The sequence below is a fragment of the Macrotis lagotis genome, chromosome X, assembly GCF_037893015.1.
Source record: "Macrotis lagotis isolate mMagLag1 chromosome X, bilby.v1.9.chrom.fasta, whole genome shotgun sequence".
In the NCBI taxonomy this organism is placed as follows: domain Eukaryota; kingdom Metazoa; phylum Chordata; class Mammalia; order Peramelemorphia; family Peramelidae; genus Macrotis; species Macrotis lagotis.
Genome location: NC_133666.1, coordinates 261,807,549 through 261,826,690, shown reverse-complemented (window position 1 = coordinate 261,826,690; position 19,142 = coordinate 261,807,549). Strand labels below are relative to the sequence as shown.

Here is a 19,142-nt window from a genome sequence, read left to right as displayed (position 1 = left end):
AATAAAATTCCATCCTCTACATGAAGACTTTTCCAACTGCTTTAAATTTTAGAACCTTCTCTCTTTTAATTATTTTCTATTTATCCTAAGTATAACTTATTTTTTTTATTTGTTTGCTGCCTCCTCCATTAGATGGTGAACTCCTTGAGAGTAGCAGGTGTCTTTTGCCTCTTTTGTATCCTTAGTACTTAGCAACGTTTCTGGAACATAATAGGTGATTAATAAATGTTTATTGGTTAATGTAGTGCCACTTCTAGGGCTGTTTTCCCAGTTCACAGTGGACTAGAAGATTGAATCCCTAGAGAATAACTATTATTTCCCTCAGAATTCTCTGGATGACTGAAGGGTTGTGAATCCTAATATTAGTGAGCCTCCATCTGGTGTATCCTCATCACCACAGATGAATTGTTTGATATTAATTTTTACACACTGATATTGATAGGAATTAGAATACCCTATTCCTGACCCAGGACTCACTCTCCCTGATCTCATTATTCATTTGCCCATGAGCTCAGTTGCTCATTCAAATCCTAGAAAAAACGGGCTCAAACTTAAAGTCAAATAAAAAGCAAAAAGAAGACACTCATGTAAGGAACTTATGTGGCCCCCATTGTGTACCACCTAGACCCTGGGCTCCTTTTCTCCCTCCATAGAGTCCCTACTGAGTTTACTTCTGAATTTTGTGTAACTAGCAGATGATTACTCCTTTGTTCATCTGGGTTAAGGAAGCAACATCCCAACAACCAAGTCCATGCTGGCCTGGATCAAGCAGAAGGAGCTCATTCCCAGAGATCATCTGGTTGCTTATAAACCAACAAGAATTAATTGATTATTCTCTGCAGGATAATGTACTGGGAATATAAAGAAAAAAATGAAAAATAGTCCCTTACCCTCAAGAAGTTTATATTCAACTAGAGGGACGAAACATGATAAAAGATAAAGATATACATTGTAATCTAAGGAAGGAGAAAGTACTAATAAATTGGGTCATCAGGAAATGCTTTTATTAGCAGGTAGTCCCATAACTTACTTAGCCTTGATGGAAACTTCATTTCTTTCTCAAGAGGAAGAGGTGAAGAGAAAGTACATTACAGGAACACAAGAGAGCCTGTACAAAGATGCAGAGACAGAGAATGAAATGTTGAGTCCAGAGGAACAGAAAGTGGATCAATTTGGCAGGAACATAAAATTGTGTAAAGAGAGTATAATGTGAAATAAATTTGGAATATTGAAAGACTTAGAATGAAATAATGAAGAGTGAAATCAGTCAAAAGAGCACAGTAATGACAAAACTGTTCAAAGAACAACTGTGAATAACTTAGTTACTCAGTGTATTGTAATATTCAAATCAACTGCAAAGGACCTTTGAAAGAAGATACTTTTCACCTCTGAAAAAAAACTGATAAATAGAAGTATATACAATATGGTCTTACTTGTCTATGTATTGTGCATGTATATACATGCACATTTATATTATATACATATATATATATATATTCTAAATGGTGACCTCTGATATGAAATGGGGAGAGAGAAGTTTGCAACTTAATATAACAAATAATAAATTAAATTTAAAAATAAATAAACTTGGAAAAACAGACTACAGTGAGATTGAGAAGGCTTTAAATGTCTAGGTAAGGAATTTTAAATTCCTATATAGAGGTTATTCTATCAGGAGAAAACATTGAGCAAATATCACCAAAATATGCATATTTATTTTTAAATTATATGTTATCTACAAGACTCTAGGTTTAGCTTATTTTGATATGTATTTTTGAAGACTGTCATAGTTGATAAAGATATCACACAAAATATAAATTACTGCAAATGGAAGAAGCACACACACAATTGGTATCACTAAATCATATTTGATTCTCAATCATTTCAACTAGTTATGCAAAGATTTTTGCTGAAATTCAGTTAAGTGAATTTCCATCTTTTCTAAGGTCAATCAGCTATTCTTATAAATTATAGATGTTGCATTTTTAGATTTTCTTTTTAAAAATAACTACAAGACTGAAATTTTTCACTTGGAAGATTTTAAACAGGTTAGAAAATTATGATTCTAGTTTTTTAAAGTATGTTATTACAAGAGCTTTTATAGATGATATATCATTTTTGGCAACAAAATCACATAATAACAGAAAAATTTTCCAGCTTCTGTTTTCAAAATGTTCTTTCCACAAAACAAGTTTTTTTCCAAAAAGCCAATACTTTCTCACTCATTGTGAAAACATCAACTTGATCTTATATCCAAGATATTTAGACAGCCATAAGAAATTTACCATACTGAACACTATTCTCCAAGTTGGAAGAATCAAACAATTTATAAGGAAAAACTAACAACCACATGAACAATTTCTCCAGATCACTATTAACATAAAAGCATATCCGAGATAATCTCTCAAAACCAGGAAATTAGCAAAGCTGACAGAAAGATGGTAGCAAAGTGTAAGAGTTATAGGATAGTAATACCTTATTGGTGGAACTGTGAATTGGTCAGTATTCTACAATTGTGCTAAGACAGTGACTAAAGTAAGCGTTCATATCCTTTAACCAGAGATTTCCCATTAGCTAAACACTTCCAATCGGTCAAAGATAGTTAAAAAAAAAAAAAGGACTCACCAAAATATTTAAAACAGCACCTTTTTGTGATAGCAAAAAATTTGGGAACAAGGTAGAAGCTCATCAACTGAGAAATGGCTAAACAAATTGTGCAATGGGATATTAATATAAGCATAAAATATGAATATAAATTTGAATATGAAGAATCTAGGCTGACATGCAATATTTATACCAACTGATGAAAAACTGAAATACTCAGAACTAGGAAAACAATATACACAATGACAACAAATATGTAAATGGAAAAAACAGCAACCAAATAAAACTGAATGTAGTATAATTATAAAGACCAAGCTTAGCTTTGAAGAAGATATAAGAGAATGTATCACCTACTTCTCAAAGATTGGTAATCATGATTGTGAAACATTGTATCAATTGTCAGACTTAATGCATATTTTATTTTTCCTGAGCTATTTTTCCCCTTTTTATTCCTTTTTGTTTTATAGGGGTTACATCTAGAAAGGTATGGGGAGAGAAACATTGGAAAATGTAGGTAATGAAAAACAAATGTAAAGGACAGTAAACATAGCAATACCATGTACCCACAAATTTTATATTTCTGGCATATAGAAATTTTCACTTTCAACTATAATATTTATAGTTAATATTAATGATAATGATGAAACTTAGATGAGTGCAACTTAAGTGTCTTAAAGGGTAGCTAGTACAGTGATAGGTGAAGTCATTTGTACAGTGTCACGCAGACTACAGGTGTTAGAGGTAGAAATAAAAACCAAGACTTCCTGGTCCCAAGTTCAGCTTTCTACCAACATGCTTTCTTCCCTTTTATACCATTATGAGAGTCCTTGATAAAATCAAATAACTTACAGGACAAAGTTGGCAAAGAATTTAAAGGATCTGGGTTTGGAATATGTTTCATGTTTCATTCATTAAGGGACTTAATTTCTGATAGGAACAGAGAGGTGTCAGTGAACATAATAAGTGATGCAGTATGTAAAACTGCTGGTCCTGGAGTCAGGAAGATCTGAGTTCAAATCCAGCCCTAGACACTGACTACCTGTATGATCCTGGGCAAAGAGCTCTATTTTTCTCAGTTTTCTCAACTGTAAAATGGGGAAGAATAAAAGCAACTACCTTCCAAAATTATGAGAATCAAATGAGATAATATTTTTAAAGTACTTAGCACAGTATCTGGTTTATAGTGGGTGCTATATAAGTGTTAACTATTATCATCTTCACCATCCTTCCCTATTAAATTATTTCCCTTTTCATTATAAAAAGTTCTTGATGTGATAGTCCTTTCAACATTAAGAGATGCAACATATCCAAATTACTCATCTAATCTTATAAATACTTGCATGTATATGTATGTATGTAGATATATAGAGAAATAGATAGATAGATGAAGGTATAGATATAGATAGTGGGTAGATAATTAGTGGATAGAGATAGGAGATAGATAAATACATGAATAACTGAAGGTCAAATCCTACCTATTGCCAAATCTCTAGTAGTTTCCAAGAGTGAATTATAAATTTTTTGTCAGTCAATATAGGTCATATTCAGATTCTATTGCTTTATGCTTTTTATTTTTATTATTATTATTATATTCATAATGTCCTTGTTTTGAAATTTCTTTAACATTTCTTTTCTTCATTTAAGATATCTTTTTTTTTCACCAAAATTGAGTCCCCAGGAAAACACAACAGAGGGTTTAGATTTAGTGCACTTTGAAATATGGTTGTCTTTGGATGAAAGGCAGAGGTTTCTGAATATCTAAAAAGAAAACAGACTCTTGTGATTCACAGAGTATTCCCATGAAACATTTTTCAATAGTTCTTCATACTTTCCTGAGCTCCTTGGATCTGTAATTAATTCTGCAGCAAGTCGGGGCCTGGTGTTTTCTAATTACTAACCACAGAGATTGCCTCACTCACTTGTTCTGAAGTTCCAGTAGGTGGCTTTTCCCTGATTGCATCCATACAAGCTTTCTTCTTAACAGCACTACACAAAGAAATGGATCTAAACTTTCCTTCCTTAATTCTAAGCCACAGAGCTGAGAAGATTAAGTTGATTCTATATCTTTTTTATTAATCCTATTTATAATTAATTGATTTTGTCCTGAAACTATTCAAGTCATGGTTCTTTGTCTCTTAATAGGCATTACATCAGACAAACTGAGACCTGGGAAAGACCTTAATTTAGAAAGGCCAAAGTAACCCGGTGTATCCTGGGCCTTACCACTTGTATCATTATTGTTACTGGACCTTGATGGAAGGGACATTGTTGGAGGAGATCTCAGAGGCTGTGATTCAATCCCAACTGGAGCCAGAATGACCTTTACTTTCCTTCAAGATTTCCAGTGAGGTGGGAGCCCATGACCTCTTAAGGCAGGCCAATCCACTTTGGGATAGTTCCAATTATCAAGAAGTTTTTCCTTCTGTCATGCCTAAATCTTCCTCTGCAACTTCTATCCTTCACTCCCTAGTTTAGTCCTTTGGGTCCAAAGAGAACTCTTTCCTGTGACAAGCCTTTAAACACTTGAAGAAATCATCACGTCCCTTCTGAGTCTTATCTTCTCTGGTGTTAGGCATCCTCAGGTTCTCCGCCTGCATCACTTATGAATCTTCCTGATCACTCTCCCCTAGACATTGACTTAAATGACTGAAAATGTAATAGAAGGGGGGAAAAGCTAGAAGTATTTCTGTCCTCCATGGCACAGAGGACTAAAAAAAACAGCAATTAAAGAAATATGGAAGAAAAACATTCAGTTCACATGTGGAGAAATATTAAAAGCATCTCCCTACAGGAGACAAGAGTCTAAGTCAGTAAATGGCACTTCACTTGCTGCATTAAATCAAGCAAAAAATGACCCTGAAAAAAAGAGACCTGAAATATGAGGGTACAAATATTATCAGATCATCCCCATGATCTTAAACTGAAGACCCATATAATTGCTCCAGATTGCAAAAATGAACATTCATTTATATGATAAAACAGATTATAATCAATCTACAAGCTAGTTGATAAAAACCACAGCATATTTACAGCAATGAAACTTGAAGATTCAAGACTGAGATTTAGCAGACATACTACTTCAATTCAGTAAACAAATATTGCAACTAATATGACATAGGCTCTGAGCATGCAGAGAAGAAATAAAAATAAATTCCCTACACCTAATAAATTTGTAGTCCACTATTGAGGGTAAGGATGATAAAAAAAAAAGTATGCAAATAATAATATTAAGACAGACTGTGATCAATGCATAAGAGAGTCACAATCCAAAGCAATAGAAAAAATTTTGGATGGAGGGGTTAAGGGGTGGGGGAGTTGGAGAGAGTGAGATCACTTTCAGCTGGGGGAATTTCATGAGGAAGGGAATACTTGAGTTGGATGTCAAAGGAAAGAAATTATTTCACAACAGAGATAAGAGAAACCATCACAGTTATGGGAAGCATTAACAAAGGCATGAAAAAAGAAGAGGTCAGGAAGAGAGCAGGAAAGTCACCTACTTTGGCTGATGTAAAGTTAGGTAGAAGGGAAGAGCTTAGAACTTCTAAGGAAACATAACCTAGTGCCCAGATGTTAAAATGGGGCTGTTCATCTATACATAAGAATATGTGCAGACCGCATATTGATTTAGCTTTTAAAATACACTGTTATCAAGGCAGCTAGATGGTGCAGAGCACCAGCCCTGGAGTCAGGAGGACCTGAGTTCAAATCTGGCCTCAGACATTTAATAATTACCTAGCTAAGGCAAGTCACCTAACCCCATTATCTTGCAAAAATCAAATATATATATATATATATATATATATATATATACAGACATTATATATATGTATATATATACATATATATATATAATGTTATCTATTTATTTTGTTAAATATTTTCCAATTGCATTTTAATCTGGTTCAGTCCACCATCAGGAGCATTGCAGGCAATATGTGACATGTCTGGGACAAAGTGTCTGTGAATCTGTGTTCAAATTTGAATTTTGTCATCTACATTACTTATGTGACCTTGGGCAAGTCACTTAAATTCTGCCTTCATTTCTTAATTTTCAAGGTGGAGGTGTATTTGAAATACCTACCTTATAGATTTGTTGTAAGGAACTTAAAAGTCCCCAGGAACCTCTTCATCCTGCAACCAGACTCATCTGAAACTCACATTATCCTAAGGCCTCATCTTTCCTCTGATTGCAGAAGGTGAAGAGTTGCTCCAAAAACCACTTTTAAACAGGTCTCATGGGCCAGTCAGCATATCATTTGCTCTCAACTGGACTTCATCCTGCCCTCTCCCAAGCTTTTTCAGTTTCCTTTTTGTGAGTTGTCTCCTCCAAAAAGTTGTTAGCTCCTTGAGAGCAGAAACTGTATTTTTCTGACTATTTATCCCCAGCTTGTGCTAAATAGGCACTTAAAAATATTTATTGACTGATTACTGACTGATCATTTTCAAAGAGGACTAGTGATTTCACAGAATTATATCTTGGTTTATTCATAAATCGGATTTGAGGCAGGGTTGCATAGTTGTCAGTCTCACTCTCAAAGTCCAGTGGCAAGAAAAAAGACAACTGGAAATTGTTCAAGATCCAGTGGATGTCCTTGATACCTTTGATGTTTGACCAAGCTCCAAGAACTCCACAGTGGCTGCTTCAGCTGCCTTCAAGGCCATTAGAATAAATTGTTTGGTTACCCTCAATCTGGTTTAGTCCTTCAGCCAAAATGATTTTACCCAGGTGTGGTCACTGCCCGTGCTACAGCTTCTTGAAAACACAAGTAAGAGTCATAGACAGGTAAGATATTATTCTAAGACTAGAAAAAGAAGTTAGAGCCAGATTATGGCAGGTCTTGAATGCCCATACAAGGACCTTATCTTTTATTTGGTTAGCAATTGGAAACCAGAGAAAAAGAATGATGAAACAAGGCATCAGGGATACATTGGAGGTTTGAAGAAAAGTTAGGAGACAATTATAATAGTCTAGGCAAGAGATAAAGAGGATTTCAAGACAATTCCATGGATGGAAAATGTATCCACCTCCAAAAAAGAGAACTAACTGATGAACTCTGCCTGCAGATTGAAGCATATTTTTTTCATCTTCTTTACTTTCTTGGAGTTTTTTGTGCATTTTGCAACATGGTTAATATGGAAATATGGATTTCATGACTGCCTTCTCAAAGGGTGGAGTAGGAACAGGACAGAGAGATTTGTAATTCAAAAAATTTCTAAATGAATATAAAAATTGACATTTAATTGGGAAATATTTAATGCATTAAATAAAAAACACATTAAAAAGGAAGATAGTGAAGATCTGAATAATGGTGGTAGCAGTGAGAATAAAAAGGATGGAAGGGGATGTGAAGGGAGAGATAATCAGATAACTGATTGAATGTGGAGGATGAAAGAAAGACCTTAGGTCTTTAGATTCAAAGACATTAGGTAATTGGGACGATCAAGGTTTCCCAGTAGATAATGGCTCAGCGGAAACTAAATCCCAGATGTCTAGATTTCCAGTCTAATACTCAATACCAAACTATCTCCAAATAACACCAAGAACTAGAGTGGTTTCATGTTACATGTTTTGATTAATTCTTATATGTTGGCACTGATTCCAAAGGAGGTAATTCTAAATGCATGTCACATCAGCAAGATGTTGCTGCTATCCTATAATTATTACAATACACTCAGTTAAAGGAGCCCCACCAAGGAAGCACATACAATCTCAAAGGAGCATTAAAAAGAAAAGAGGAAAGAAACATTCCACTGACTAAACCCTTTGGTTTCTCAAGCAAATTTTTCTCTACTCCTAATTTAATCCCAAAAATAATATCATAAGGTTAGTATAGCAAGTGTTTTTCTTGTTTTTATAAAGGACAAAACTAATGCACAAAATGGTTTATACTAATAGTGATGCTCAAAAAGCAAGTAGGACCTTTATCAATTCCTTCATTTGGTAGATGGGGAAACAGAGACATAGAGTAGTTAAGGAAATTGTCCCAGTTTCAGATCTAGTAGTGGCAGAACTCTGGACCCGATGGTCATGTATTTATTTTCACTGAAATGTTGCAGGTAATTTTGCCATTTTGGAAATTCAAAAGACAGCCCTGGACAAGTCAATTAAGACCTCATGCAGCAGGCAACTCTTTAAGACTACAAAAGATACTAACCCATAAATAAGGGAGTCTCCTCATCTATAGCAATGTTCCTTGTACCAGTAAAGTCACAGGTCCAGTCCCTATCCCTAGGAATCTAACCATCTGATATTTACTCAAATAAGCAATTATTTCATTAGCCATTTGCGAAGTTGTAGCCATTATTAGTTAACTCCCTTTGAGAAAGCAAATATTTTGCATGCTCAGAATTTAGGAAAACTTATGTAAAAGGAGAATAAAAATAATAGGAAACACAAGAAAGCATTTATATAGACCTTGAAGATTTGCAAACTGTTTAACAAATATTATGTCCTTTGAGTTTTCCAATAACCCAAGGGGTAGATATTATTATCCCCATTTTACAGATGGGAAAACTTGGGCAAACAGAAGTTCATAACTTAACTAGGATCACAATTGGTGTCTGGAGGCTGGATTTGAACTCAGATCTTTTTGATGTTAGGTCCTACACGCAATCCAACTGCACTATCTAGCTGCCTCTAGGATAATTCTATCATCACCATATGATTTTGCATTGGCAAAGATAATACATGTTAGGCTGCAACCTACAAAAGATAAGTCTGTAAATTCAAAGTCATATGTTAGACCCTCCAATATAAACATCCCATTTTTCTTTTAAGTTCCATTTCTGACCTCATTGGAAGGTTTTCAAGTTCTAAATTTAGTTCTAAAACTAAATCTTCACTTCTTACTAGGAATGTACAAGAATAGGTGGGGGAAGGGAAAGAGGTGATAAACCTGTAATTGTAGCCATTATTCTGAGAAGAAATAAGAGAGGAATAGAAACATCACTTGATTTGGAACCAGAGAACTAATGGGGCTTAAATTTGCATTCTTGCACTTACAAAGTCTGTGACCTTGAGTGAATTATTTCTCCTTTTAGGGCTCTCTTTCATTATCTGTACATTGAAGGATTCAGAATAGATGATCTCAGTAGCCCTTCTCATTTCAAAAATTCTATAATAATCCCAATATACTATATATAGTATATAAAAGATTTTCAAGGCACTTAGCACATCTCATTTGTTCCTCACAATCCATTAAGAAGATATCATAGGGGCGGCTAGGTGGCATAGTGGATAAAGCACCAGCCTTAGAGTCAGGAGTACCTGGGTTCAAATCCAGTCTCAGACACTTTTAATAATTACCTAGCTGTGTGGCCTTGGGCAAGCCACTTAACCCCATTTGCCTTGCAAAAAAAACTCTTAAAAAAAAAAAAGATATCATCCCCTTCTGCAGATGAGAAAAACTAAGGCCCAGAAGGGTTGACTTACCTTCATTTATACAATAGTAATTATTTAAGATGGGTTTTGAATTTGGGTTCTCCTGATTCAAAATCCAACCTTCTATACAGTTCACCATACTGTCTCTCATATCATGTCAGGTCTTAAAAGAGAGGAATAGAAACATCACTTGATTTGGAACCAGAGAACTACTGGGGCTCAAATTTGCATTCTTGAACTTACAAAGTCTGTGACCTTGAGTGAATTATTTCTCCTTTTAGGGCTCTAAACCTCAGGTCCTCCTGACTCGAGGGCTGGTGGCCTATCCACTGTGCCGCCTAGCTGCCCCTATTTACTTATTTATTTATTTGTTTGTTTGTTTGTTTGTTTGTTTGCTTGTTTTAGACAGTTCTAACTATTGGAAGTTTATCTTTCTACCCATTGGTCTTAGAACAAACCTTCCAAAACCATGCAAGACAAGTCTAACTCATAAGATAAGCCTTCAAATATAGGATGACAGTTATCATTTTCTCCCTATGACTCCTTCAATCTAAACATTCCCCAGTCCTTTCAACCTATCTTCAGAAGTAAATTACATACTTCCTGGGCATAGCTATCAAAATCTTAAGTTTTACCTTCAGTCAGGGTTCATCTGCAAGAAAATAGTTTTATTACTTTTCAGCAGAGTACAGAACTTAAAAGTTGAAAATTGCCCTAGATATTTTATCATTTTTTCCTAAGAATCAGAATGTTAAAGAATGCAATCTGTAAAAAACAATCCTACAAGTAAGAATAAGCCAGCAAAGCACACATTGTGCTAAATCAGAAAAAAAAAACAACTCCATTTTATGTGTCTTGGAGGGAAGTTAGGTGAATCAGCATCTAATGAGACTGGAACATTTTTATAGGATCATAGTTTTAGAGCTTGTAGAAAGTCCACTTCTCCTTTCCCCTTTTTATTAAGAAACTTAGGAACAAGGAAAGCTGGGTGGCACAGTGGGGAGCACCAGACCTGGAGTCAGGAGGACTGGGAGTTCAAATTTAACCTCACTTGCCCTGCAAAAACAAAAGAAACTAATGACCAGAGAAATGACTTGCCCAGGATCACACAGGCTATAATTATCACTGGGGTCAGGATCTTGAATCCTCATTCTAAAACCTGCACTCTCCATTACATTATGCTATTTCTTTTTTAAAATCTTTTTTTTATCTTTTTATTATATATTTTGTGAGCCTAGCAAAGAGTTTCCAATAACCATTAGTTCCCCAATTTGGCCAGCAAAATCTTTTTTTTTGCACAAAAAAACAAATGAGTTAAGTAAATTGGTCAAGATCACACAGCTAAGTGAGTATCAAGTGTCTGAGGCTGTATCTAAACTCAGGTCCTCCTGACTCCACAATATTGTGCCACTGGACTGCAAAATTTCTACTCATTCAACATTTACTATATTCAATCATCCACTCTTCTGAGTTTCCCACTTTGCTTTATTGGTTCCTAAGAGACCCTGCCCCAGGCCCTACCATACAAATTTTCTCACAAACACAGACCTCCCATCCCCAATAAAGTTCAGATGCAAAGAAGGTAGACATAAGAAGCAGGACAAATTTCATTTCTTCAAATATGCCTCACCAAGGGTTAGGCAGTTCAGCATGTGCCTTCTCATTTCACCTCCACATCCCTCCTCTTCCCCAAGGGACTTGTTTTTAAGAGGCTGATAGGATGGAATTGTTGCCATGGGGATGGAACACTGTGATGTGGGACTCAGACCAGGAGTTCTATATGGAGAATGTTCACTGAGGGAATGTTCTAGCAAATCTCAACCAAATGTTCCCAACTTGTGTTTGCCAATATCTCTGGCAAAGATACTAGTTCACATAATGCTTGCTATCACCCAGGCTCGCCAAGTTGAATAACAGGGTACCAGGCAGACGATCAGTGCTTTGCTTCCTAGAGGTGATAACTTATCCCAAGCCATCACCCCTAATGTATCAGAAGTATGGGTCCGCAAGAGGAATCTGGCAGATCTCAAGGTGTGAGCAAGGTGGTGGAATTCAGCTCTTCATCTTTCTGAGTTTTCACACATTTGTATGTGCCTGCAGCTGCCTTTGGGGAAGGCATATCTCAGGGTTGAATTAAATGTGGCTCAAACACAACAGAAGCTCTAAACAGGGTCTCCAGACATTTTAATATGAAGCATTGGAGCCTGCAAGTAATTGGTGATTGGCATTTCATAAGAATAGGTCTTGAGCTGTGTATATATGTATAAATGAATAGGAAATGAATTGATGTGTGGTATATTATCATGAAACATTTTTACTATTAAAAACAGGACTCCAAAAGGGGTTAAGTAGATATGGATATACTGACAATTTAATTATGTCCCTCATCCCAAACATAACACACATTAAAAATCTTATCTCATAATGGTAAACCACAGGATTGTGTGGTTCAAAGCACACCAGAGATGGGGTCCAAGCTCATGAGTTCAAATCCTATTTCTGCTACTACTTGTGGGACCTTGGGCAAATCTCTTAATTTTTTTTTAGGTCTGCTATCTATAAAATAAAGGAGTTATATTAGGTAACCTTGAAGCTCCCTACTATACTGAGATAATAAGTATAAACATAATATAACTTTATCACTCAAAATCAACATTACAAAAGAATATTGTATTCATAACTACCCCAGCAAATATAGGTGCATTAAGAACATGGTAGAAAATAAGCCTATGGTAGAACAATGCAGGTCATATGTCTTTTGTCTTGATATCTTCCCCAGAGGGTAGCAGCTCCAGTCTGGCACAAAGTAGGAGATTTAGGGGTTTCCATTGGCATAGGAAGTTCCCTGAGAGGGCACCTGACCTTGTGGTAGAATATTCTGAGCTCCTATTGATCTGATTAGCTACAGTTGGACCCACTGAAACTTGACTCAATCCTAGTGATGCCATTTTTGACCTCTTAGGGAATGAAGGATGGCAATCAACTATGTATTAGGCATGATGTCTATAAATATATCATTTGATGCTCAGAACAACCCTGAGGGATAGGTGCAGATATCGTCACTTTACAGTGGAAGAAACAGACCAAAAAGACAAAAGATCACACAGCTAGTGCCTGAGTCTCAGATGGAATTTGAATTCAGGTCTTCCTGATCATGACTCTAACCACTGAGCCACCATCTGCCTCTACATATCTTAAAAGTGTTCCATAACTGAGAGCTATTGAATTAGAATCCAGTCTTCTAGGTGAGTAAAATATGATTTTTTTTTATTCTTGAAGACATTATTTGCTCCATGACACTGAGATTATTGTTGTTGAGTTGTTTGAGAGTCATGTCTGATTGTCATGATCTCATTTAGAGTTTTCTTGGCAAAGATACTGGTCTTGCCATTCCCCTCTCCAGATAATTTTACAGATAAGGAAACTGAGGCAAGCAGGGTTAAGTGATTTGCCTAGGGTCACACAACTGTCAGGCCAAATTTGTGCTCAGGAAAATGAGTCTTCCTGGATTAGTAAATGATGAGATTAAGATTTAAGATAAATGTTAATTCACCCAAATTTGGAAATGTAACCGGAATTATTTGAGAAAGAAAGGTAGAAATTCTTCAGTTACATGATTTGACAGGGAAGTATAGCTGGTCTATTTGTTTTATGTATAGAAATAGATTACTGAAGTTTCACTTAAGTATTACACTCAAGCTCTTTCTTAAAGGTAAAAATCATTTTCCATCATTATATAATCAAGAGCTTAACTGAATCATGAAGCTCTAGTCAAATGAAAATAACATTTTTTGTAGCTGAATGAGGTTAAATAGTAGAGTAGAAAATTTCAGATTCACTTAATGCTTTTATTCAGCTAAAGTACATTTAAAAAAGTCCTCTCAGACCATGCCTTGGAGGATGATTAAGAGAACTGTTTATTTTTAGAAAGGATCTTGAGAATCAATTATGATCTTTCTATGAAATGTCACCAGCTGTGCCCATTTCAAAATAAGGATAATTTATGGACTTGGCCAAGTCTACCTCTTTCTCCACACTTCTTCAGGGGAATTCTTGTCACAAACTGAGAAAACTCACTAATCCAGACCTTACTTGGGAGGATAAGGAAAAGACTGGAGAAGATCTTAGACACCAAATTTAAGCAAAACTGTGGCTGGCAGCATTCTCTACTGACAGTGATAAGAAGCCTTCAGAGTAGGGAACAAAAGACAGCTTTGTATGTCTCCTTGAACAAATAAAACTTTGTTTTGAAAGAGCAAAAGCTAAAGGTTATTTCATTTTCATGAGAAATGAGCAAATATTTAATTGAAGCTTGAACAATTTAAGTATCTTTCTTCTGATCTGTGTTGGCAAGAACAACATGGGAATAAAAAGGCCTTTTGCTCTGTTTCCAGACAGAACTCATGACCACTGAGGGGATCTGGCAAACATATTTCTGAGGCATTAGTTAAAATGGCAGAGATATTTTCTTGTGTCACAATGAAATAATAAGCTATGTCTGGTATCTCACTAATATTCTTAAAACCCACAACTCAGTTATACTTATAAAACTTTTCATGAGGTGTATTTCAGGTTCCAAAGATTTGTCACAAAGTAGCAAAGTAAAATAAAAAAACATGTTTTTAAGACTTTGGTAACATGGCTGAAAACTTGCATAGTATATCTCCTAAAACTTTGAAGCAGGCTTCATAATTCCATTAAAATCTCATTAGTTTGGGAGAAATAGTGGGTTTTGACCTGTGAAGGAGAATAGTCCCTTTTATCCTATTCTACATATTAAAAGCAATGAATTGATTATAATTAACTTTTCATTTCAAATGATGATTTTGTTTGGTCAGTTTCAGAAGTTGTGACTCATTAAGCTGAATTTGAGAATTTACCCTGGTGGCAAATGAGGATTTTTGCAAGCAGAGTAAAAGTTATGCAAATAGAGAAGTAAAACAATTTCTACAGCAAAGGTTATTCCAATTCTAAAGCTAGGGCTACATCACAGGAAAGCAGAACCTAACCTCTTCTAAAGCAGGAGTTCTCCTAAAAGAGAGGTGCAATCCTGAGGAAGTCACTTAACCCTGATTGCCTCATATCCCTCATATGTAACAGAAGTAACTATATCATCTATTGTTGAGAAGATCAAATGAAGTATTGGTAAAGCAATACTCATATACTAAGCTATGCTTATTTAATTACATAAATGAATAAGTAAATGTGGTGATACAAACAATGATGATTAGGACCTTGGTAGTGAGACCTATGGTAACAAGCTCTAACAGAAATGCATGTATACATACAAGAAGGCATAACCATAACCACTCCATTGGAAAAAAATACATTTTATTTACTTATTCATTATACACACATATACACACACATACACACACACACACACACACACACACACACACACACACACACACACCCATATCCTGCTGACTTCCAAAGAAGATATGCATTGGCTTGAGAAAAATGCCTTTGTGAAAAGAGTCAGTCTCATTGCCCTTTTCCTGCTTGTGCTTTTCACAGAAAAACAGTAAAAATTCTGACGAGAAGTATAGGGCAGAGAGCACCTGGTCCAGTCTATCTTGTCCAACTTACCATCTTTGGCCAGATCAAATACTGAATTATATGTCTTGGGGGAGGTACTTTATTGAAATCCATCTTGGTGTTCAATTCATCAAAAATAAAAGAACTAAGACCTAGACCAGCACTATATGATTAAGAAAAGTTACAGAATTTACACAATAAAAATCATATCTAGTTGTAAAGGCAGCAACAGCATACATAGTAACAGTATCCAGTGTGTTGTTCTCATTCAAATACATGCAATCATTTTTAAGTTTATAAGTATCTCAAGAGTCATTAACATACTCATAAACAAAACAAACACAAACACACACATACACACTTGTACCTATACACAATTCACTGAAGAAAATTACATTTAAAAGTGACAAAAAAGAACAAACACTTCATTCTTAACATTTCCAGTTTCATTCTACTACATACCACTTGACCTATAATTGTGAAATCAAGGTTTATAAAATACTGATAATGGCTCAACATTTTTTAAAAAGTCAGATAACCTTTTTTTATGCATTTCAGTAGTCAAAGTGTATGTGCTTCCCTCTCTTCCAAATCCATGCACTCAAAAAAGAGATCACTAATGATTTCAGAAGAACCTACATCCGAAAACTTCGAGTTCTTTGAAAAGGCTGAAAAGGTTTTTTCAGGGCCCACATCAGCAGCTGTGGTTTTGGTTTTGATTTTTCTGGAAACACCAGAGCCTCACTTTCGGGTGTGGGAAATCGCTCCTGGTAGACATCAGGATAGGATTTCTGAAACTTAAAGGAAAAAATCAGAAAGTAAGAGCCAAAGAAATTAGATCAGAAGAATTTTACACTAAGTGCTTCACTATTCTCATCCATACTTTCCAATTATTCTTTTAAAAGGTGATTTATCGTTTTGTCAAAAGAACAGGATAGAAATATGGAAAGAGAAAACAGCTCACACCCAATCCCATTTCTGTCATAAATCTGCTTTTTTTTCAAAGATCTTTTGGATTCTCCTTCCACAGGCAGATATTCAATTTTAATTCTATCCAGGTGTATGTTTTAAAGTAAAATTCCATTTTTATTTATTTGCCTAACTCTGGAGCTGCTGGTTCCAAAAAACAGGCCCAAGTATCAGAAAAATCTCCTCCTTTGGATTTCCAATCTCCAAAGACATTTTACCATACTTAAGTTTTCAAATCAGACCATTTGGTTTGGAAATTATTTGCTTAACCGCTATGAGGTCATATGGCACTGAAAATAAGCTGTCCCAAATTAAAATTTCTGTATTTCCCTGGCTAAGCTCCTTTCCAGGATCTTCCAAACACATTCTGAGCCCAGAACAGAAGCTCACTCACTCTGTTATCCAGTTCTTGTGAAATGCTAATATTTAAATTTTTCTTTTTTTCTCCTTCACCTTTCACACTACATGAACATAGAATAAAGAATGAATAAATGAATGCCACTGCTGTAATCTCTGTGATGCATTTTCAGAACCCAATCACAAATTAAGTTTGTCTATCCTTTCTTAAAACACAAAACCAGCCCTGAAACCTAAAAACATCTACAGTGCCCTTAAACAAAAATTTGTACTACTTGTACAATTTTTCAAAATAAACTTATTCTAAGTTGAAAAGCTCTATTGTCATTTTAGTAATCCATTTCACATGATTAGAGTACTTTCAAGTTTACAAAGCAGTTTCTCTGCCGTAATCTTCTGAGCTAGATAGTAAAAGTATGATAATCCTCAATTGCAGAGGAATACATTTAAGCACAGAGAATAAATGTAATAAATTGTAAGAAGACACAGAACCTTGTTGTGATTGTTGAGTTTTTTCAGTCATGTATGTGACCTATTGGGGATTTTCTTGACAAAGATACTGGAGCGTTGCCATTTCCTTCTCTAGTTCATTTTAAATATGAGGAAACTGAGGCAAACAGAATTAAATTATTTTCCCAAGTGGTCACACAATTATTAAGTGTCTGAGGCTGGACTTGAACTCAGGAATAGGAGTCTCTCTTTGACTGTAGGCCTTGTACTCTAGCCATTGCACCATCTAGCTTCCCCTACTTTAGGGCTAGTAGATATTAGACTCAGGATTGAGACTATTTTCTTCTTACACTTAAGTCCAGAGTTCAGTCCACCTCACTCAAATGTCTCGTATATTTTTTTTTAAAAAAGCAATTAAATATCTGCCACTAACTGACTGTGAAGACTCAGGTAAAGGACTTTGCTCTCTAGACCTCAATTTTTTTTTTCTCCATAAAATGAAGATTCAGAGCAGCTGATCTCTCCAAGGTCTTTCTGACACTGACTCTCTCTCTTTTTTAAAAATTTTATTTAAGGCACTGAAGTTAAGAGTGACTTGCCCAAAGTCACACAGCTAGGTAATTATCATGTGTCTTAGGTCAAATTTGAACTCAGATTACTCCTGACTCCAGATCCAGTGCTCTATCAATGGTGACTCTTTAATAGAGTACAGAGATGATAGGAGATAATACATTGGCAGAATAGGAAATTGGTTTTTTGTATGAACAAACACAAGATGACTTCTAAACCTCAACAAAGATTGAAATTGAGGTGATCCATTTTAAAAAAATTTAGGGGCAGCTAGGTGGCACAGTGGATAGAGCACTGGCCCTGGAGTCAGGAGGACCTGAGCTCAAATCTGGCCTCAGACACTTAATAATTACCTGACTGTGTGGCCTTGGGCAAGCCACTTAACCCCATTTGCCTTGAAAAAATTTTAAGGGTTCATCTATATGTCGATTGGACTCAAGGAATATCAGTTTTCTTCATTCCAATAAATGATGACTTCTCAGAAACAATAGCAGTAGCAGCAATGACAGGAACAGGGCAGGTGGCAGTGCTGGTGCTCATGACAGGATCTAAGTGAAACTTCAGTGTATAATAACAATATAGGGGCTTGGGAGGCAGAGGACAAGTGAAGGAAGCAGAGCCTCAATAGATGCCAGCCATGGAAGGAGGACAGCAGTGGCAAGGGGCATCTGAGATGTCACCAAGGAACTGTGTGAGGTGAAGCTTTAGGAAGCACTGACGTATAACTGGTCACATGGAAACTCCAAAGACAGATTTCCAAAGGCAAATGATAAAGACAGGCCAGCATCTTCTGGCATAAGGGTTGTTGTATGCCCTTCCCGTGAGGGACAAGAATTTTTGCATCACGAACCCCATTTGTGGTCTGAAACTTAGGGTTCCTTTCTCAGAATAATATTTATAGGTAATAACTTAAAATACATAGGATTATAGAGTAAACCAATTATTGAAATACATGTATTAAAATATTTTAAAGACAAGTTCGGAATAGCAACAAACTGGAAACTGAAAGGATGCTCATCAATTGAGCAATCACTTATATACGATTGTTATGGAATGTTATTGTGCCATAATCAATAATGAGCAGGATAGTTTCAGAAAAATTTGGGAAGATATATGAACAGATGTAGAGTGAAATGAGCAGAACCATAAAAGATTGTATATAGAAACAGCGATATTATAACAATGATAAACTATTAAAGACTTAGCTACTCTGATCAAGACAATTCCAAAGAACCCATGATGGAAAATGTTATCTATCTACAGAGAGAAA

At 35.6% G+C, this 19,142-nt stretch overlaps 1 protein-coding gene across 1 annotated transcript in view; it reads right to left on the bottom strand.

Annotated features, from left to right (window-relative positions):
- Positions 1-15,308: 15,308 nt before the first annotated feature.
- DEPDC1B (DEP domain containing 1B) overlaps positions 15,309-19,142 on the bottom strand; it is a 114,742-nt gene continuing 110,908 nt past the window's right edge. The window contains exon 11 of the mRNA XM_074207830.1: positions 15,309-16,323. Coding sequence (XP_074063931.1) covers positions 16,162-16,323 — 162 coding nt within the window. The 3' untranslated portion in view covers positions 15,309-16,161. The remainder of the gene's footprint in view (positions 16,324-19,142) is intronic.